This window comes from Zosterops lateralis (genome assembly GCF_965231275.1).
Source record: "Zosterops lateralis genome assembly, chromosome: 9".
Taxonomy (NCBI): Eukaryota; Metazoa; Chordata; class Aves; order Passeriformes; family Zosteropidae; genus Zosterops; species Zosterops lateralis.
This window is the reverse complement of record NC_139769.1, coordinates 29,287,345-29,309,815: the sequence shown is the minus strand read 5'-3', so window position 1 is coordinate 29,309,815 and position 22,471 is coordinate 29,287,345. Positions and strand designations below refer to the sequence as shown.

At 49.2% G+C, this 22,471-nt stretch overlaps 1 protein-coding gene across 2 annotated transcripts in view; it reads right to left on the bottom strand.

The window, feature by feature from the left end:
• Positions 1–91: 91 nt before the first annotated feature.
• The window catches only part of PBX1 (PBX homeobox 1), a 128,397-nt gene continuing 106,017 nt past the window's right edge, over positions 92–22,471 (bottom strand). The window contains exons 6-9 of one of the 2 annotated variants that reach the window (XM_083867434.1): positions 19,812–19,971; positions 12,370–12,482; positions 10,755–10,844; positions 92–4,362 (exon numbers count right to left, since the gene is read on the bottom strand). In XM_083867434.1, coding sequence (XP_083723560.1) covers positions 4,270–4,362; positions 10,755–10,844; positions 12,370–12,482; positions 19,812–19,971 — 456 coding nt within the window. In that variant the 3' untranslated portion in view covers positions 92–4,269. The remainder of the gene's footprint in view (positions 4,363–10,754; positions 10,845–12,369; positions 12,483–19,811; positions 19,972–22,471) is intronic. The other variant, XM_083867435.1, reaches the window with a different exon arrangement.

The window sequence follows — 22,471 nt, the reverse complement described above, 5'->3', positions numbered from 1 at the left end:
TTTTCTTTACAGAAGCAGAAAAGCTTAAAGTTTCAAAACCAGGTTGGAACAGAGAGTCTTTTTTTCCTTTTTTTTTTTTTTTTTTTAAGGGTTTTTCTTTTTTTTCTTTTTTTTTTTTTTTTTTCTTTTAATATTTGGAATCTATTAGGGAGAGAGAGAAAAAAAAAAAGATGGGGGAAAAAAACAGAAAAGAAAAAGCAACTCCAAACTGGATCACCTTTACAAGGGATAGAAAGGGCTTTGCAAGAACAAAAAAAGCAAACCGACAAAACCAACCCCCCAGGCAATGTCTGATTTACATCTTCTTAATAATAATAAAATAATAATAATAATAAAGGTGTACGAAAACAAAAGGACTCCATGAAACCTTGGGATTAAAAGTAACAGCCCAAACCCAAACTGGTCAGTGATGTGAAAAGCTCAGGAGTTTTTTTGGGAGGAGAAGGAAAATGTTTTAGGAGAAAACTGAAGCAATGCCAACCAGCACCTTCCTCAGGGCTTCTCCTTGTACCCCACTCTGCAGCCACTGGGATTTGGGGCTGGATTTGGGGACATTTTGGCCATGTCCCACCCATGTCCCAGCTCAGCACGGGGATGCAGCCAGGGCTCGGGGCCAGGCTGTGAGACCTCGTCTGAGCAAGGTCTGTGAGCGAAATGAGGGTGGAACGTTCCTTGCTCCAAATCCTTCAGTTTTGGGACACTGGGATTCGGGGAAGAAAACCAACCATCTACACGTGTTTGGAAGGATTCCTGCCCTTTCATCACTTCCAGACAGCTCAGCAACACCCCCAGAATGGAGACCCACAGGATTTGACTCCCCATCTCCTCCCCAAAACCCCTCAGAATTCCATCTCTTTTCAGAGACGCAATCCCACTGCTCAGCCCCAGAGCAGCCACACAAGGATCTTCTGGAGCTCGGATCTGAAAGAAGTGGGGAGAAAGGCTCCTCCCAAAGACACCACCATCACTTTTCACATCACTCTGGTCACAGCTCAAAAGGACAGGGGAAGCGGCAAGGCCATCATCTCGGACAGGTCAAAATAAAATCATCATCATCATCATCATCATCATCATCATCATCGCCCCCTCCCCCCCATCCCAAATAATGCAAAAAAAAAAAAAAAAAAGGTTCATTTCTGGGTCTCAACGTTAAGAAACATAAAGTGTTAGACTGTACCTATTAATGCTCACTATTCCAACCATTTTTTTTCTTTTTAAAGTTTTACAAAATGAATTACCGTCACTTTTTAAACATTGTGTAAGAAGAAATGAGTGTGCACAACTCTACACTTTTCTAGCATTCTTGAACTAATTCACAAATGCGAGAAAATGGAAAAAAAACCAAACCATGGGAAAAAACAAACAAACAAAAAAAAGGAGGATGAATGTAGGTAGTTTGATGTTATAAACTATACAGGAATGAAGCGCTTGTTGCCACAGAAAGAACAGGGATGGGACCTTCCCCCTGTTCAATTTTGCGTGCTAAGAGGGTCATTTTTTATTCTTTTATTATAAACACTATTAAATTCCGACTGCGTTTTTGGTTTTTTTTTCTCCTTTATCTGAATATACAAGAACATTCATTATCAAATGTTCGTTATCATCAATACTACAAAGAACGAGACACAAATCGCAAGAAACAATGGAAAATGTTAATAAAGCTGAAAGAATCGTTGAGTTTTTTTTGTGATTTTTTTAATTTTTATTTTTTTTGAGTTTCTGTAGGTTTTTTTTTTGTTTGTGTTTTTTTGTGGTTTTTTTTTTGTTTTTTTTTTGTTTTGTTTTGTTTTTTTGGTATCGAAGTCAGGTTTTTCTGGGCAGAAAAGAAAAATAATAATAAAAAAAGAAGAAGAAAAAAAACCCACAACACTCGGGCATGGAGCAGGGGAGGAGAATGGGGAGGAGAAACAAAACCCAAAAATTAAAAAAATAATTAAAAAAAAAAAAAGCGAAGAAAAAGGCAAGCAAGCAGCTACGCCAACACAAAGTGGAGGGACCAAACTGGGGAACCCAGGAGGGGATTTGCAAAGTACCGTGGAGGAGCGAGGGCCCAGCCCCGGCAGGGAGGGCCTGGGCAGGGGACGGGCAGGAGGGGCAGCCCCACGTGGGCTGGCTCCAGCAGGCCGTACTCTCGGCTCATTCCCAGCTGGTTTCCAAGAGGGACGGTGGCATTCCCGCAGGCACGGCACTGCTGCCGCTCAGGAGAAGAGGCCTGACCCAGTCCTGTGTCCCTGGAACGCTTTGCCAGAAGTGGTTCATGTAAAATAAGCCGGAAGTGGACAAAAGGCAGCGCTGAGGGAGGCCACAGGAAGAGGAGGAGGAGAGTGGGAAGGTGCCAAGCTGGGGAAGGTGGGCAGCACCTCCCGACTGTCCTTGCAGGAAACAACCTTCTCCATGCTCTTAACACATGGCTGGGAGGCAGCCCAGGCCCCTCATGTCACATCCTGCTCTGCCACAGGGTCCCCGCTCCTGGCATGGATGCAAAAGGAGCAGGAAGTGTCACTGCTGGACACATGACACCCCTGTGCTGCAAGGTGACAGTGTGCTGGAGCTGTGGCCACCACTGTGCCCTGCAGGCCAAGGACCATTATTTTTTTCCAGCAGAAGAGTGGAAGTATTTTTGGCAGAGCTCTAATTTTAAATGGTTTCTGCTTAATGCTGCTCCATGCTGGCAGTTCCCACCACGAGACCAGCACAAGCAGGGTGGGCACAGACATTCAACAGCGTGAGGTATTGATCCCATGGGATCCTGGGATCCATCACGAGATGCCAGACATCCTGCACCCACACCAGTCCCCACCACACCCAGGGTCTTGATGCAGGCTGGCTCAGCCTCCTCATGCCCACCAAAAGAACCGATGGCCAGAAATCCCACCCTGGCATGAAGCTCAGCCCGCTGCCCAGGGAAACTGGTGCTGCCTCTTCCTGCTCTTCCATGAAAGCCACGTCCTCCCAGCATCAGCCTGAAGGGGCAGGATGAAGCCTTGCTCGCCAGCCATCACGGCTTGTCCCAACAGTAGACCAGAAAAGCTGGGCAGAAAGTCCCATGAGTTCTTCCATGGCCACTGCCCAGGTAACTCCTGGGGTAAAACCAGCAGCTTCAGCACACAGACATCCCCCAGTGGGGCTGCCACCCATCCTACAGAGCAAACCTGTGGTGTGAAGTGCTACCAAAAGCACCCAAGACACTCACCCCAGCACTTCCAGCCCCTACCATTCTGCTGCCCATCCCTCACTGCTGGCTTGGCAGGGCTTTGGGAATGCAGGGAGTGGCACAAACCTCTGTGGGCTCTGCCTGAACTGGGGAACCCAGCTCCTGGAAACAGGAGCCAACACCCCGTGACACTACCCTGAGCAGGAGAACTGCACCACTAGCCCCTCCAGGTGCTGTGAGAGAGCTGCTGGTGTCCCATCAGCCATCCATGCCTGATCCCACACAGCTCCGTGGAGGTGTCAGCACTCCGTTACCAGCGACAGCCGTTCCTCACCTGCCTCTGCCTCCCTTCCTTCCCTCCTCTTCTCCCCTCCAGCAATAGGCAGGCAAGACAGCAGGGTTCATGGATCATCCAGATCACAGCAGCCAGTAGGAGGGATGCTTGGCCGAGTAGGCCTGGACTGGGAAGTTTCCCTGGGGCTGGGAATGGGAATGGTACCTTCTGGAAGCAAGGGGGAGCACGCTGGCTCCTTCTACGTGCATGGGGGGGCTGTGCCACCTGCCCTGTCCCTGCAGCACACGAGGGACAGCTCACCAGGGCAGGGCTGAGGTGGGAGGCTGCGGAGATGAGGCGGGAGCAGATTCCTTACAGTGGCAATTCCCTACGGAGAGGTAGCGTGAAAGGAAGGGGGGCAGGAGCTGCCTGCTAGCCAGGGAGCGAGATGTGACTGAGGTACATTTGTAGCTCCTCAGAAAGACACCCAGCAGGAGGCTGTACACTGCTCTGGGCTCGGTTTGTGTGGTGGTGGTCAATTTTTGCTTTTCCTCCTTAAAATCCTTCTACCTTGGGTGGGAAGCGGGGAGGGGAAGGGAGCGGTGTTGTGGCGGGGAGGGGGAGAGCGGCTTCTACCCAGAAAAGAAAGGGAAGAGAGTATAAAGAAGTGTCCAGATTGGCTGAAAAAAGCATCCCGACGAAGAGAAGAGAAGAGAAGGAGTCTTCTTGTGTGTGCTGATTGGGTTCACCTCCAGTCTGACTGCTGCAGTGTTAGGAGAGGCCCCCTCCCCTCCTGCCCCCGCCGGGGCCGGCTCAGCCAGGGATGCAATTTGCTGGGAGATCAGTTGGAGGTATCAGAGTGAACGCTGCCAGGGCCTTCTGTGGGGGAGGTCACCGACGATGGGGTAGTAGCGTCTTGCCAACCTCCATTAGCCTGAAGGAAGGGACACGCAGAGACGTCAGTCACCTGATGGCAAGGCACAAACAGCCCCACCCAAGGCACCCACCCACCTCAGACCACCCACCCCCGTTTCTCCCTTAGTTGGGACCTGTGCAGGAGGCAAAGATGGCCCCTCTGACTCCCCCATCCCACCCCAGACCACAGGGCTCCATCAGTGATATAAGGCAGAAACATTTCTGTTGAAAACAGGTTTTGATAAACTGCAAGTGCTCACAGAAAGTTCATCCCTTAAAAAAAACCAACATGTTTCTCCAGAACCCTGAGCTCTGGTTGTTTGGGTTTTTTAACCCCTGATTATGACCCTTCCATATATGGAATAAAGAAAATAGCCAACACCTCAGTCTAGAACCAGTAGCCTGAATGTTATCTGAACCCAAGTCCTGTGAACATGAAGAACAAGCAAGGGTCCCACGGAACTGCTGATCTGTGCTGTGTCCCCCAGAAAAACTCCATGTCCCAACCTCATCGAGGCAAACCAAGCCACAGCACAACAGAGGTGTCACCACCGTATCCCATCTGAGAGTTCATGCAGCAAACCATAGCAGACAACTTGTTTCTTCTCCTACAAACAGAGGCAGAGCCAAATTCTCCAGATACTCGAGAGCTGAGCTACCGGAGGGCCCTGGCTGCCGTGGGCAGGAGCCGGCAGCGCACAGAAGCTGCTCCTCTGCGGTTGCCATCTCCTTTGGAGAGGAGCAGATGTCGCACCCAACCTCTTCTGCTTGCTCTGACATTGATTCAGTGCTTGGCTAATTAATCCTTCCCAAGCACTGCCCAAGCTCCAGTTGGCAGCAGTTGCTGTCCCGCTTTACACACGCCCGGGCTGCTTTGCCCACTCTGGCTGCCTGTCCCACTGCCTGCTGCATCATCCAACGCTGGCCCTGCCAGCTGGGAACCTGCACACCCCAGAGGGCCGAGGATGGGAAAACTCCCCACCCTGGAGTGCTGCTGCCCAGCTCCTGCCTGCCTGAGAGGCTGCTGTGATGGGAGCAAAGAGCTGACAGGCAGGAGAACCCACATTTGAGGAGTCAGAACACCTCACAGTGGGACATGCACAAAGCAAAAAAGACAAGAGGCGTGTGCACACCCTTTGCTGTGCCTATGTGGTCTTGCATGGGAGCAAAGGGGTTCAGGAAACAGCAAGGAAAGCAGGAATCGTGACCTCAGCTTGCTCACAGGTTAGCAAACCCCACTCTGCTCCACCTTGGGTGCAAGTGTGATACCAGACGACGCACAAGCACCACCAGCCCCGTGTACCCCAGGCCCACTGCCCTCACCAGCTCCCACCCACAGCCAGGCCCTGACCCACCATCCTTGTGCTCCCCAAGATGCAATATCCACCCTTACACATCTTGGACTGCTGCAAGAGGCAGCAATTACTGTAGATTATCAGCCCGACAATGACAGGCCGTGTAAAGAGAGACACAGAGCCAACTCCGCCGCCCCGAGACTGGCATATTCAAGTACACTTAGGACATTAATAGCAATTTACGTGCCATCAGTGAGAGAGAACCACAATAGCTGTGCTGGCAGCCTCTTATTACCAAGCCTGTTATTTGTTGGAGTTACAAGCTATAATCACAACAGAAACTTTCAAAACCCTTATCTTCCGTGACGCACCAAATCTATTTCAGAGCCGTAATTGCTATGTCACCGGAGAGTTTGCTGCTTAATGCACTCAGATGCCATTTAGTGTTTGCAGGGTCGTTACAGTGAGCAGGAGGGGGGAGAGTGGTGGGGACTGCATAGAGCAGGGCTCTGGCCCTATTGTGCTCAACTATTTTTAGAGAGGCTCTTGCCTGCCAGCCACAGAAGCAATTGAGCAATGAGTGGCTTCATGTTCAGCACCCCAAAATCCTTGGAAGGTACTGCAGATTGGGAATGAGCCTTCCTGTGCTTGAGGAATTTGTGTGGCTGAACAAAGCCTTGGTGGTGGCCAGTGGGAAGTCGAGGGAATGTTGGGTGAGAGGCCACTGTGGCCTGGGAAGGCCTTAAGTTGTGGGTCAAGTGATGGAAAGGAGGTCCCAAGGCAGGCTGTGACATCTTGACACTGTCCTTTGGTATGGAAAAGTCCTCCATGGGGATCCTTCCCCAGGCAGAGGGCATGCAGGCACCATACCTACTCATTCTGGAGCTCATTCCATCACTGCATGTATCAAGCCACATACAAGATTCATCCAATTGCACCCAGATGGCTCTTCCTCTTCCAAGCAAGGAGATCCTGTGAGGTTTGACTGCAGTAAATCAGCTGGGATCTCCCTCAAAGACAAGGGACCCTGTTGAGGAGGCTGCTGGTCCTGGCAGTGTCCCTGCACATGGCTGTGACTTCTTCAGGAAGGGCAGATGCCAAAGACAGAGCAGTGGTCTCCAGGACGTCTCTTCAGATGTCACCTTCTGGTGCCAAAGCACAGGCAAAGCCTTGGTGACTGTCAAAATCTGGAGCCCCAGAGAAAGACTGCTGAAGCAACCAAAAATGGTTTTGGTGCCCATTTCCACAGGTCTCAGCATTTTTGTCACCTCCAGCAAGTCTGGCTGGCTCTCTGCCTGGGCTTCCTAGGTGGGGCTGGGAGATAATTTTCTGCCAATTTTCAAAGGTGCCTTCTGCTTAGCATGGAGGCTGTCTCATCACCCCACCTCCTGTGACCAAATCCTTGTCCTACCAACAATGGCACAGGGCAGGTCAGCCTACAAATACACCAGTTGCAGGCCAGTCTGGCAGAGCAGCCCCAAAGCCTTTTCAGACATCTGAGCTTTGGAGAGATTTTATCAGGGCCTCCTTACAATATGCACTGAAGGTCTTATCACACACCAGGGAATCCACCCTTGTCAGGACATCCCTTCCCAAGGGTCATGGCCAGACATCCCTGGCCATCAGAGCACACCACGGCATCCCTTATGGATGGAGCTTGTGCACTGAAGCCCTGCCAGACTAACTTCCATAGCCCAGCTGGTGGCCATGACCATGAACCAAAACTTGACTGTGATGGTGAACTGCAGCTGGCTGAGGAACAGAGCAACAACTTTTTTCCCAAGGCTCAACTTTTTAGAACAAAAGATCTCAGGTCAAGTAAAAAGCTCTCAGCTCTTGCTGTGCCAATTCTTGCTGACAAGAGTGGATCCAAAACTCTCTGTCACTCTCTGCCACTGGCCACCACCATCCAGGTCACACACATGCACTGCTCTGTGAACAAGCACAGGTCTGCACAGAAGCAGTTTTAAATCAAAACCTTCACTCTCTGATGACCTTTAAGAACAGCTTGTCATTTTACACATTTAAATAATCTGTAAATTGAATTAAGTCCAAAACCAAATTTCTGAAAGGGCTTTAGGATGACTATAGTTCACTCATTCATTAGCATACAGGGGAAGTTGAACACTTGGTGGATTTACAGCCATAGAGCAGTGGCAGGAAAGGTGATGTTTTGGGGTGAGACCCTCCAGAGGACTGTGGCAATAAAGATTCAACTTCTACTGGAACCCAACAGAACCTGAGCTTTCCTAAATGCTTTGAAATCCCTGATATAAGGGGATCTCCTGGATACATATGTGGACCCCCATGAACAAACACTGTCCAGACAGCCCAGACATCTAACAACTCTCACTTCATGGTGCAAAACCCTCAGCCTCAAAGTTTGCCAAAAGGGGTGGCTCACACCCTAAACTTCCTGAAAAGAGAGGAGGTCCCTGCTTCTTCTCAGTGTTACCCAAGGCTGTGTATTCTCAGGACAGCTGTCTCCACTGTCAGAGTGTCCCCATCCCTGGCTGGAACCGGCAGTGTCCCCACCTGTGCAGGAGAAGGCTCAGCTCTCCCTCAGCCTCAGCCACGGGTCACAGCACTGTCCACGGCTGGGACACTGCCCATTATCCTGGTAATGATGCAGAACAGACTCCAGCCCTTCCCGCCCTGCGGAGCCGCCTGTCAGCCATGGCAGCAGAGCCATGCAGGGAACTGGGCTTTGGGTAGATCCCTCTTCTCAGCTGTCACGACTTACACGCACTTAAAAATTCATCCTCCATCAAGGAAGACAAACCCCGAGCGTTGTGTCCCCTGCCAAGGTTTCCAGCAGTGGGGCCGGGCAACCTGCCGCTGACTTCCCGGTGCTGACGGGCTCCAGGGATGACTTAACCTCAGCCCCGTGCAGACATCATTGTGACAGGGCTCTTGACTAGGTTTCGGCTCATCTCCTTCCAGCAGCTCACGGGGACGCTCGGGTGATGTGGGGACGGCAGCTTTCTGTGTCACAATCAGCTTTGTTCCGCATCCCGCTGCCCCTCCTTGCCATGAAAGGGTTCAGGGAAAGGCAGGGAAGCCCTGCCTGCTGGAGACAGTCACCCTGCCTGCACTGAGGAGTTCCCCACCACCAATGCTTCCAAAAGGGCAGCCACACCTCAGGCTGGACTTCACTGGATGGAAGACATTAAGTGACAATCAAGCTGGAGCACACTGACTGGGATACAGGGGAAACAAACAGGCAATCCAGACGGTGCTTCCTAAACTGTCTGCTCAGCTCTGGACTTTCTGCCTCATTCCCCATGCATATCACAGTTTTATAGGGTATTGAGGAGTCACCCACACAGTGCAGTCCCTTTGCCAATCCCCTCCTGTCTTGACAACATCCAATATGGGTCAGTTTGGGCTCCTGCCCTCCCTGAAAACCAGCCTGAGAAGACGACAGATGCCAAACATGCCTGGTCCCCATTTGGGACGCACAGAGGGAACCACTATGCCCCTGCCATTCCTAGTTCACCAGTTCTCATTGCTACTCATGGGAACATTGGTTCTCCCACAGAGAACCACAGCCAGAAACACCAAGCCAGCTCTCCTTTTCCTATTCAGCTTTTGAGTCTTCACTCTCTCTTCCTTCTCCTCTCCCCAGTCACCCCCTCCCCTCCTCATAATCCCCAGCAGCAACCCTCCCCCCCAAATTTTGGCTTAACCCAGCCCACTGTTATTTTCCAAGCCAACTGCAACTGTAATCAGCTCAGCCTCTTTCCTTGGGGGTATTTTAATTTATACAAAAGTATCATCTCTTATCATGATCAGCCTGCGATTCATTTACTCTCCAAGTATTAAAAAGCCAGAAAGGGAATAAATTCAGCGCACGGAGAAATTAATGCGGAACGATAGGCTCTTTCATGTGGCATTTCCAAGTGCCGTTTTTGCAAGGGGCTTATGTAATGAGACATAATTATCTGCACATGTTCAATTACATTACTTCACAAATCCTCCCTGCCTCTGCCTCCTGACGTCAAGCCGCCCACTAAGCCCCGGCGCCTGCAGGAGAGGGGAGCAGAGCCCCCCATCCCAGGGCACCCCTCTCTGTGTGCTGGTGGTGGCCATCCTGCAAGATGGTCACACGCCAGGTGACAAATGGCCTGCAGAGTGATGGGACTGGCTGGTGCACCGTGCTGGGCTCTCAGCTGCAGGACCACCATCCCATCCAGAGGATGATCACCTCTCTGACCAGTTCAAGACCACCCTATCTCAACCCGTGTCCAGGGCCAGCTGCCTCCTCCTCTGTGCCACCCTGGACACCACTGCCACCACCCACTCAGTGCTCCCAGCCTCCTCTTCCAGGCTGCCCTCCTCTCCCAGCTTGCTGTCACCACCGCTGAGATGGTGGACGATTGATCTGAGAAATGAAGTTGGATTGCTGTCCCGAATCTACACTGGGTTCTCCTTGTGTGTGTCTGATCGATTTCCCCCTATGCGACACAGCTTGTCGCTACGAATTTTCATGCTAGTCAGAACCCGCCAGCGCACCCAAGAACAAGGAGAAGATGCTCCAGAGACTGCCCTCCCCCTCACATCCTCCCCCAGCCCACTTGGGCGAGGTTTTCTTGGGTTGATGCTGGTTGGGCTTTGTGGGTTTTTTCCTCCTTTTTACTCGCAACTGCCATCGCCGCCAGCCCCATCGCCACCGCCGTGCTCTCGGACGCCGGCCAGGGATGGGTTATTTTTATCCGGCCGCTCCAGGATGGTGCCACCAGGACAGAGCCACCTCTGGGGCCAGGGCGTTTGCGGTGACATTCCCCACTGTGGCTACACGAGGTGTCACCTGTTTAGCAGCTCCTGGCGGGCAGGCGCGTGTGGCCGCAGGTGCCGCACGGACGCTGATGGGCTGTGACAGTCCGAGACGCCAGCTGCCTGCGCGCAGCCTGCCCCGGCGACACTTTTTTGTGGGCAAAGCTCTGCCGCTGGCGTGACCAATACAGGAGCAATAAACTAGGTGACCGTAAAAGCAAAGACAAGTCCTACTAAGTGGCATTCTAAGCCCTATGGCTTTGAAATAATTGGCAGTGAGAGAATAAAAACCAAAAAAAACCCCAAAAGACCAGGACCCGAGCCCATTTTTTTTTCTTACACTGATGCCCTGCGGACTATACATCTGACTTGCCGCGAGTCCGTCACTGTATCCTCCTGTCTGGCTGATAACATGGCGAAGGGTATCCACCTAAACAGACCAACAACAACAAAGACACAAATTAGAGGGAAGGCAAGGTTAGTGGCCAAAGCTGCTTCCATTCATCTTTGGCAAGATAAAAGCAAACAAACAGTAATAACAATAATCATGATCATCACCGTGACAAAAATAAAGGTGTATATTCAAAGAAGGATAAAAGAGAGCCGCAGTTGGTCTTGTGGAGAGAGATGAGCCAGAGGACCTCTTCTGCCTCCCTCATCATCTCCTGCCTGCCCCAGCAGCCCTGTCACACTCTCCTTGGTCCCATGTCTTTGGACAAGGAGAGTGGGGAGGGAGAACAGCGTGACAAGAGTGGGGTGGCATCTCCTGGAGCACATCGTTGCAGCCATCTCCACCATCATGCTCAAGGACCCACCTTCCTACCCCTACCCCCTTCCACTCCTTACCGCAAGCACTGCTCACAGAAGCAGAAGGAGATCTTTGGAGTTGGCTGAGCACCTTCACTGTGGAGGGCCCAGAAAGGAAACATACCTACCATGGCAAAGGAACCAGCAGCTCTCCTCTAGGTGCCCCATTCCTCTCCCTCACACCCCCAGCCTGGCCCAAGCAGTGGCACATGAGGTGAGCACATCTCACCACCCTCGGATGATGTGTGCTCCACGTCCAGCCCCATGGGGGAGCAGCCTTGGCTCTAGAGAGCTCTCCTTGCCCAATGCAGAAGTGTCAGAGTGGCTGTCGTCTCTCAGCACAGAACAGAGCCTTAGATGCCAGAGAGGGGACTCATGGCATAGCTGGACATCGGATGGGAGGTGGGAGATCTTAGTGAGATCATGGCTATTTTAAATTCTTTTTGCCCCAAGCATGGGTTGATGTTTCAGCAATGCTGCTCAAAGCTCCCTTTCTCCCTCCTCCTGGTATGTACAGGGGTGATGTGGGTGCCTGTGCTTTGGGGAGGTTGGGGAGATGGTCAAGGGTGGCTTTTAATTATTAAAAAATGAATTAAAAATTATCTATATATTTGAACATTTATTGCCTTTCAGCAGACACCTGGTTTGGCATCAAAGGATTAAGTGGAAGTCTTGTAAAACGAGACACCAGTTCAAACATCTGGCCCATTCCCTTGGAAGAATAAAGCAAGCAGAACCTAAACCTGAGCTGCTTTTGTTGGACTTTGTGCCTATTATTTTACACCTTCTCTCCTCCTAGTACGACTATCAAGCCAGAGCCAAATGCATTCACAAAGTGTGGGCAAGTCTCCTCAAGACCATGGTTGATGATTTGGTTGGGTGTTTGGTTTTGGTTTCTTTTGGATTGTTTTTTGGTTTGGTTTCTTTTGATTTTCGTTTTTTTTTGTGGTTGTTCCTGTTGCCTTTTTTGTTTTGTTTTGGTTGGTTGGTTTTTTGGTTTGGTTTGTCTTTTTTTAAGTGTTGGTTGGTTGGTTGATTTGTGCTGGTTGAGATTTGCTCTTTTCAGACGAGAGGGAGAAGTGCCAATACAATCAAAGGCTCCTCCAACACTAATGCATTCACTGGCAGTACATTGGATGGGTCCCTACCTGTGACTGCACGTTGGCTCCAACCTGGGCCCCTTGGTAAGAATCCCCATTGAGAGACTGCACGCTCATGAACAAATCTCCAGAGTTTGACATGTTAAAAGAACTGGAAGAACCTGGAAAGGAAAGAGTGAGGCACCTGAATCACAGAAAGGAAAAAGATCCACCCCATGACTCTCAGCCAAGAGGAAGGAACAACATGCAAAGCAACCACAAAAACAAAACACACAGTCAGGTTAGTAGTATGAAGAACAGAGCAAGCAAAAAATAAAAAAAGGATGCACTCTTGAGGTTATTCAAAGCCACATGTTGTTACAGCTCAATGCCAAGAACATTCTTCAACAGCTCCTCAGCTGGAGGAAGGATTCTTCATGCTTTTGACTGAGAAAAACAAAACACAGCCTGGAGGACTCGGACAGCATCAGAATCCTTCAGACAGCTCTGAAGGATCTTGGTTGTTGGAGGTGTCCACCCAGCAGACTGCACTGGAGACCAGAATTACCCAGACAAGCTCTGCTATCAAGAGCAGAAGCCTTTGCAGCGGGCCAACTAAGCCCATGCTGAGAAGCTGAGAACAGGGAGGGTAATTCTAGTCCATACTGCTCCCTGCAGGGTGAGACATCCAGAGCCTATCCAGCCCCACAGCTGGAGCTTTGGCTGAGCCACCGGGGGCTCTGCGAGGGAGTGGTCCATGGGGTTTGCCTTCTGGACATCAGGAACCAATAACTGGTGGAAACTGCAGAGCACCAGGAGCAAAGGCTCACAAAAACGTGAAGGCAGCTGGGTTAGACTCCCAGTGCCCATCACGCTGTCAAAAGTCTTTCATTGTGATGGCCCGTGAGAGAACACAAGGGTGTCACAGCCCTCCTGGGCCAGCTGCCCCAGAAGAACAAGCTCTGTAAGCAGATTCCCCACTGCATGCACCAGTTGTCAATTTTATGTCAAAAAAATTGTAACAGCAAAGACAACTGGGTGGGATCAGGAGAAAAAAAAACACAAATGGAAAGAAAAAAAAAATCCCGCTTTTGCAGAAATAAAAGTTTTATGCTTCCAGCTTTGAGATATCTGAGCACCTCCTCAACCACCTAACAGAAGAAACAAACCCATCATGTAACTAGAAGGCAGGGAAGGCAGCAAGGGGGTTAAAAATAAATAAAAAGGTTTTATGGGATTATTTCAGAATTTATCGTGCAGATCAGCGCGTTAAGTGTGAGACAGCTCAACGTGCAAGGTTTAGTTATACATGACGTTAGCCTTGGAAAGGAGAGACTTCAGGGGCCCAGGTCAGCTGCGCTTTCAGCTCCAGTCCCAAATATACTCTCATCATCTACACTGCCATTTCCAGCTTGGAAGAATGGCAACCACAGTCCTGGTGGAATTGCCCAACTATGGCTCATGCGTACACTCTGAGAAATGCCTGGCAATCCCCCTCCCTTTGCTGGAGAGGGAAGAAACAGAGACAGATCCCAGCTGTGCCCTGGAGGTGGACCAGGAAGGCTCCTCTGAAGGTTGCCACCTCTAACAAAGGTCAGGGAGCAGGTGGGAGGTCTATGCTGGAGACTTCATGTTCACTACATTCTCTGCTGCTCTCTTAGTGACTGGCTCTTTTGTCAGGTGCTGGCAGTTCTCAGAATCAAAGGAAAGCAGAAACATCACTGCTAGATACAACACCCAGGACAGTCAAGAGCAAGACTCATCTTGAGCACAGTGAGTCTTGGATCAGGACCCTCCCACCGGTGCCTGAAAAGAGCGAAGCCAGGAATAGCTCATTGTCTGTGCTCACTGTCAACCTGCCCAACCTGTTCCAGAAAGCAATCCCACAGCACTGCGTAAAATAACCGGGACTAGTCAGGAGGCAGCTGTAACTATCACCTCCTCTGCTCAGCTGGCAAAGGGCTCCTGTCACTTCCCAACCTCTCAGGTTACTTGCTATTTTAAAGGCAAAAAACCTAGAGAAATGAGCTGGCAGACTGGGGCCAGCCCACCCTGACAGTGCTCAAATTTAAGCATGAAGATAGGCACGTTTCACACACGCGAAGATGCTTCCAACCTAATTTTCTGAGTGATTGCCTTGACCATCTTAATAAAAGCACAGGGCAGTAATGCAGCTTTGTACTCCTGCAGTGGCTGAGAACCAAAAGACTCTGCAGCTACTGCTCACAAGAACCAGAGAATATTTCCCTCCTCTTTTGAGGTGAGCAGAAATCTTTGAGATCACACAAATAATCGGTGGCAGAACTGGAAAGAAGACTCTGGAATCCCTAAGCACCTGGCATGGCACTGCTATCGCTCTGCCCCAAGCTGAGCAACATTTCATCCCACCTTCCCCTACCAAAAGAATATTATAACAACAATAACAAATAAAAATGCCATAAACTTAACTGATATTTTATTGAAACTTAACAAACCTGGCCATAAAATTGAGACCGGGCGGGAGGAAATAAAAATAAACAAACAGCCACAAACTCTAGTTCTGAAGAGTGACGGTGTCTTGGAAATCATGAGGAGCGCTGGAAATGTCACTTACAAGATATACACTGCTATTGGCAAGGGGTGTTTTTACAATATATGTGCATATCTAAACAGTAAATATGTCTTGCTGCTGATGTGGATGCAGAGGTAAATATGCGCATACCAATGGCCCCGCATGTACGGATGCATTTGGATCAGAGCCGTAATTACAGAGCCCTCTGCACTGCCGCGCTGCTGTCTCAGCGCTCACCACGCCCCAAAATCACAAACTCTCATACACACAGCTAGGAGGGGCTGATGCACCCAGCTGGGAGAGGGGGCAGCAGTGTGAAGAACCCTGAAAATTTACACTCAGGTGTCCTCCACAGAGATAAGATCCAGGAATGCAAGTCCTTCCACTAGAGGAGGCCCCAGTGTAAATCTAACCTGTCCCTCTGAAACACTCTTTTTCCTGAATGCACCACAGGCTTTTGGTGGTTGTCATTTGGTCTGGGGTTCCTCAGGAACTGCGAGGTTGTAAATGAGAGAAGCTCATCTTTGAGCTTGTGAGCCCAGGAAGAAAGTGCTCTGATCTTGGTGTGGAAGTCCCTGGAGTTATTGTAGGTAGACAAAAAAACAAGCTATCAGAAAACCCTTGACTTGTAGCAGTGTGGAAGAGTGTTTCATCTTCAGCATCCAGACTTCTTTTTAAAGCTAAGACCTATTCCCACTATTCCTTGGTGTTGAGTTTCTATCAGGGCAGCACCAGCTTCAGAAAGAGGGCTGGAAATGTCTGAGCAAACTCTGGAAGTCAGATCTTGCCCTGGGTGAAAGCCTACATCAAAACAATGCCTTCTAAGAGATTTCCTGCACCCCAACACCTCTGATGAGCAAAGCCCACCTCAATTTTGCCTCCATTTCAAAATCTTTACATACTTGACTGTTGATATTTCGTGCACCACTTTCCCAGCTTTTCAGAGAGCTTCTTCTCCAGCTTCTCCAATGTCTTCTGTGTTCTGACAGTCTTGACTTCCACCTCCAATTTTCCAGGACTTCTAGTAAGTACTTTTCTCTAAAGTATCTGAGAATTCAAATGGTACCACGAATAAACAAACAGGGAAATGGTGTTCTCTACTGGAGCTGAAATCAGGCCATCCTCATCTGCTGCCTCATTCCACCTACCATCAACAAGAGAGATCCAGCACACTGAACCTCTGAAGTGACTTTGGTCATGTCTACAAGATTCCTAGTTGAAGTCAACAGCAATGACACACATGCATCGAGAGCACAAGATTTATGCCTCCTGTGACTCTTTGTGGTGTCTCTACTGTGGCCAAAAATGAGGGAAGAATGTGGGGAAGGACTGTGTAGCTCCTTAGCTGGACAAAGCCACAAGGCAGGTCCAAAAGCCAGGGATGATCTGGCAGGACGTGTGTTCTTTTTCACTTCCTGAACAATGCTGAGGACAGTGAAACCATGACCAGAACCAGAACAGTCTCTGCTGAAGCAGAATCTTCTCCAGTGGTGTGTTCTGGACACAAATGGAGGAAGGCAGAGAAGACACCTATGCTTGATGAAGTACATTTCCAGGCAGTAGCTTCACAAGAAGATTTTTACAAAACAAAAGGGTGAGCAGGTAAAAAAAAAAAAAAAAAAAAAAAAAACAACAGCTCAGGACAATTTTGGCTGCTTTGCATTCAAAACTTCACTGGATGCCATCATCTGTATGTGGCTCTTGAGGACTCTGGTTGGCAAAAGGGTCTGCCCACATAAAACAGCTTTCATTTGCCATGTGGTTTTTGTGCTGAGATTGTCCAGGAAATCAAAGTGAGGATGGGGAGTTGTTAGCCCAAACGAGCCAGGCTTCTCAGCTGATTTGAACATCTGGCTGATAAAGCCCAACCACGCGTATTCCAGTTGAAAAGGTGTTTGACATTCAGGCCTGGGTGACTGAGGATGGGAGACCCTGCTCTGAACGTGCCAGATGGCCAGACAGATGCAATCCTTGCCCTTGTCAATGTGTGGCCAATCTCTTTGACTGACTGTAGCCATTCACTGATCTCCAGTAACATGGGCATCAATGAGAGGACAGATGGGCCTGCGTAGCCACAGCAGAAATGAATTTAGCTCCTGTCCCAGGTCCCACTGCATCCAGTTCCACCTCCTCTTCCAACATCATGGCCCTCCAGGGACTACACTGCTGGTCATTTCTTTCTCATGACCTGTCCTCTGTTTACTTTCTTTCCACATGCCCTACAATGTATTTAAACCAGAAAGTCCTACAAATTCCTAGAAAATCCTGTCTTTGTTCAGGCTAATTCCTCACCAAAATCTCAGCCAATGACCTGGGAACAGAAAAATGTCCATGGTGTAAAAGGAGAGGCATTTGCCATCTTAGTTCTTCACCTCTTCACTGGCTTCCATGATCCTCCTGGAGAATTCAGCACATTTGATTGCTCATGGTCCTGGACACAAGTGTCCCAATCTCTCTCAGACAGGTACTTCAGATCTAGCTTGTTCAGGTGTGTTTCCTGCTGCTGGGACCTACGAGATGACGTGAAGCACGGGAGATCACATGATGGCCTCAGAAGGTGTCTTTGTCCCAAAACGTGACAGTGCAGGGACGCTTGACTGAGCTGTTACAACTGTGTAGTTCAGCTGGGAGGATCTCAACTGTCAGGAGATAAAAATCTCATGCAGTTCCAGCTGTCTTCTCAGGAAAGGACCTACCAGGACACCCATACCACATCTGCAAGCTCACCCAGAGCAACCGGGGCCTCCCAGTTGCTGCTCTGCCACTGTTGCAGCATTACAGGCAGGGTTGTGGGACCTGGGCCAGGTTAGGAACACTTTATTTCTTAGCAGAAGAAGGATCTCTGTGGCCTGCAAGCTCCCCTTACACTGCTTTAGCACCGCTGACACTTCAGGCACGTGAAAAGAGGTCAATGACTCCAGACTGCAGACAAGTGAGCCACAAAGAGGACCCAGGAGCTCAAGTTTTCCCTGTTAATAACAGGACTGTTTGTCCTTTCTTGAAAGTGCAGTGTTATCCAGGGATTATCTCAGCTGTTAACTGCAGGGCACTGGCCAATTTATCTCTGAAACAACCATGTTACTGCCTGTGGGGAAGGCGAGGAAACAGCCTTGCTCTGGAGCAGTATTTAACTGGTCAGGCACTGAGGAAATGCTTATTCTCCTATGTGCAGACCAGATCCAAGCCCACTCAGGCAATTTGAAGCTGTTCCCTTGCTATTCCAGACCTTTGGATCTGACTCCAGCTGAAGAAAGAGGAAAAGAAGGAAAGCTGCATCTCTTTGGTCCAGACTGATGTGGCCTGCAGGACAGCATCATAGGCAGCAGGCCTGTCCCTCAACACACACAGTTCTGCCCCCTCCAGCAGAATTCCCTCCAGCCTTTTCTACAGGGGCTGTTAACATCAGGAGAGCCCACCTGACCAGGTATTTTGTGTGAGTTCTTTGGAAAGAATGACATTTTTGAAAATGCAGTTACATCTTCACCAGTTGAGAGCATGGGAGGGGAACAAAAATCCCCAAACCAGAAAGAATCAAACAAAACTCCAGCCAACTGTCCCTGCAGAGCTCTGCTGCATTCACCAAAGCCCTCAGAGCACCGGAGCCAGAGCAGAAAGCCCTGGGTGAGGAGGAGGTGGGAGAGACTGTCCCAGCCAGAGACCCGTGTCACTGCTTCCTCCCTTTGTCTAAGCTCTGGCTCTCCACCTTCCATTCAAATCCTCCAGAGCCAGGGGGTGTTTCTGCAGTGTGATTCCTCTGACACCTATGGAGGCAGGGTTGTGCTCACTACAGAACCATGTCCTGATGGCAGCCAGCATCTGCAGAGTCTATGTAACATCCTGCTGCCCACCATCCTCTTTGCTCCCTTCCTGCCTCTCTGACAACACCAAGCATCCCCTTCCTGGGGAAGGGCACTGTGAGCAGACACTCAGCTCAAAGGCTCAAGAGAGGCACATTCCCACTCTCCCTCCCACCCCTAAAAAGAAAACAGGCACACAGATACTTGCAGGAATTACAAAATACATGGCACCCATTTTTTTTCCTCTCCTTGTAAACAAATCTCAATTTTCCATTGCTCTTGGATCCACAGCCCCTGAGCATTTTTGGGTTGGCCAACCTTGCAGCACCAGGCACCAGGCATGAACTGAGCATCGTTCTCTAGCAGAGGAGTTGAAATCTGGGCAAAGTGCTCTGTGCCTTTGACTCTCAAAACAAACAAATGGAAACCACAGCAAATGGGAAGGAAAGGGGAAAACGGAAGGGAACGACCCATGAATTTCTCTGGATTGCACTGACACAAAGGGAAAATAAAATTCACACAGAGCACACTCTTGCAGGTGATCCAGACACTGTCATGTAAGCAATCAAAGAGATAACCGCAACAGAAAGAAAATCAAAGGATAAAAATTTACCCAAAACAACCCCCAAAATGGCAAGAGCTAGGACATCTCAAAAATGCTGGGATTTATCCATTAGGATCACTCATGCTTTCAGCCCCAGTGAAATAAAATCATTACACAATAACTTTTCTGTTACTTTTTTTTTCTCTCCCCTCCCCCCGTGCAAGCAATTCCAGCAACAGTTTGTCAATCATTTTCTGGTTTTGTGATTACCATCCATGCATATAACCCCCACCACAGCACCACCAGTCACAAGATTTGATCACATCCTTTTTTCCAACAAAAATCAGAACAGGGAAGGGGAAGAAGGAAAAAAAGGAGAAAATATGGAGAAAAAAGCAAAGAAAATAAAGTACCACCCCCCAAAACACCCATCAAACCAAACCCATTTCCCTTTTTTTGTTTTTTTTTTTTAAGACCACAAAAATGAGCGAACCAGACCCAGAGAATAAAAGCTGAAATAACCAGAAGGAGAAAACAAGAGAGAGATTAGAGGGAGAAACAGAACAATCAAAAACACTGAACACTAACAACCCAAAATAAAAGAAAAATAAAAACTAACCAGCTGAATTGGGAGTTGAAGGTGAGTTAGCCTGGCTTCCATGGGCTGACACATTGGTAGCTGTGACAGCCGTTTTGGCAGCATAAATATTGGCTTCCTCTTGAAATTTACCTATGTTCTTCTTGTACCGGATTCTCTTATTTCCAAACCAGTTTGATACCTAGAGCGAGTTCAAGAGAAGACAAGGACGTTAAGGTTTCAGCTCTGCCATGGGCACCTGGGTGAGGAAGGTGGATTAGGTCAGGTGAAGCAGTACAGATTCTTTCCTCCCCCCAGTTTTCCTAGCGCCTTCCACTCAAGGTGTGTGCCACACCAAGCCCAGGAAAGGTGATGGAAGCCCCCTGGGAGCCCTGGGTTTGTGTGGGTGTAGCTGGTTCTGCTATAGATCGGATGCTCCACAGGAACCACCAGACCCATGCCACAAAAATCTTAAGATGGATTCAAACATTTGACACAATCAAATGACCCTGAAATTGCACAATTTGAGAACAGGTATGTGTCATTTTCATTTGCCACCTCCTCAGTATCCCTTTGATAGGATAAATGGCCTGATTACCAGCACAGCTCTGAGGGAGAACACTCAGAGAACTGACTGGGGCCTGGCTGACACACAAAATTGTCTCAGTATCACCAATCTGAGGGGAATCAGGGCAAAAAACCAGAAGGGGATGCTCTTTGTCTGGCTGAGCTTAGCTTTGCAAGGTTTAGCATGAGCCACTGCATGAACCAGGAGCTTCAGGGAAAGAATGGAGAAGGAGCACAGGACTTGTCCTAAAACCTAACTTTGGTCCCAGGAAAGAAATTGTGCCTTGGGAAAGGGTGGAAGATGTTTCCTATGTGTTTGCCCAAAGACATGTTGCTGATATTCCTATTCACTCGTGGGCACTATCTCACACTGAACTATTTCAGAGAAGACATGGGAAAGATTCAACCCTACAGCCTGAGAAGCAGCTCACAGCTTCTTCTTCATCAGCACTGAACACAGATAATCAGGGTAATGTCCTCCTATGTGCAGGTCTCTAAACAGAAGACAACTTCCAGCCACTACTGACTCTGTTTGAGAGAGCTTATCAGGATAAAAGGAATGGGCAAATGAGGAGGATGCTGCAGCTCTCCAACACTCCTAGAATTGCTCCAACACTCCTAGAATTGCTCCAACACTCTTAGAATTGCTTGGAGCTGCAATCTAGAGCTAGCAAGACCAACCCCTTCAGTGAGATTCCAAGGACATTCTACCTTTTCTGGTGAGCACGTACATCAGAGCTCCCTCTTCCAAATAAACTGAGCAAGCACCAAAAACACAGAAAACAATAATGGATGTTCATCCTTTGAAGATCACGATTTTTTCCTTATCTTAAGGAAATTGCTTGGGCTTGGGTGCTGATAACTGAAACCCCTAAGCTTTTATTCCTGTGCTGCTTTCTATCTGCAGTGCTATTAGAGCATTCAGCAGCTTCCACACAGAAGTGGATTCATCCACCAATTTAATGGGTACTGAGTTACAGGTATCCAACCCTGCAGAGCAGGAAAGACAAAATATAACCTGCAGAGACGTATATCAGCCAGATCTGGGAGCAAACATTTTGATGGCACCACCAGGAGCTGGTGCTGTTGGCAAGGAACTCCATTCCACCTCTTGGTCCAGCTTTCTCACTAGTAACAAATGTGCTCCTTCATGGTCTTTCCACAGGGACATCTCCTCATCACTACTCTCCTGGCTTCACATCCTGGGTGAACTCTGAGCACCACAGGGCAAGAGGTTGGAATATATAGCCACCACAACCTTTTAAAGCATTTTAAAATCTGTGAAGCACCTGCCTAATCTGGTCAGACTCTGAGTTCAGATCAACTCTGCTCATGACTTGCACACATTCATGGGACCTGTGCTCCTACGTAGTCTCAGCAAAACCAGACCTGGATGTGGTTTTGTTTCTACCTTATTTGGATGAAGAAGGGAGGCAGATCCTGGAGACAGGCACAAAGCAGCCTCGATACAGCCCAGTCAAAAACACCTCCTAAGCTCAGCATTCCTCCTGGGCATTTTGTCTTTGCAAAGGAGAAGTTGTAAGTGTGAACAGATGAATTAGAAGTGAGAGGGGAAGCACTGGGACAGCTGGAGCTTTACTTAAGCCAATATGTGCTGTCTCCTGTAGGTAACTCTGGGAAGAAGCAGGGTTTGGGTCTTCCAGCCCAGGGGAGGTGGTTGGAGTCACTCAGCAGGCACTCAGCACGGTGATGACACCTACCCCTGGATGCTGCTGCTCCTGCTGAAGGCAGACACGTTCCCACAAGGACGCCAGATGCTGCTGCTGTCTGCAGTTTACTCAAGTGACAAGCAGGCACGTGCCTGGGGCTGGGAAACAGCCCAAGACGGGGAATGCCACAGGAACCTAGAGGGGCTGCTAAGCTCACGTGAGGACAAGCCTACCACAGGCCACAAAGACTGGCTCTCAATCACACAGCTTGCTCCAAAAAAAGAGGAAATAAAGAAGGGCAGGCCTGAGCAATGTATGGCTGAACATTTCAAGGGCTGACTGTGCTCCTCACAAATCACAGCAGCTCCCAGGTCAAAGCTGCAGACTCCAGGAACTATGTGGCTTCCTTGAACATATGGAAATAATTCATTTTGTCTTTACTAACCACCATATTCTGAGGGATGT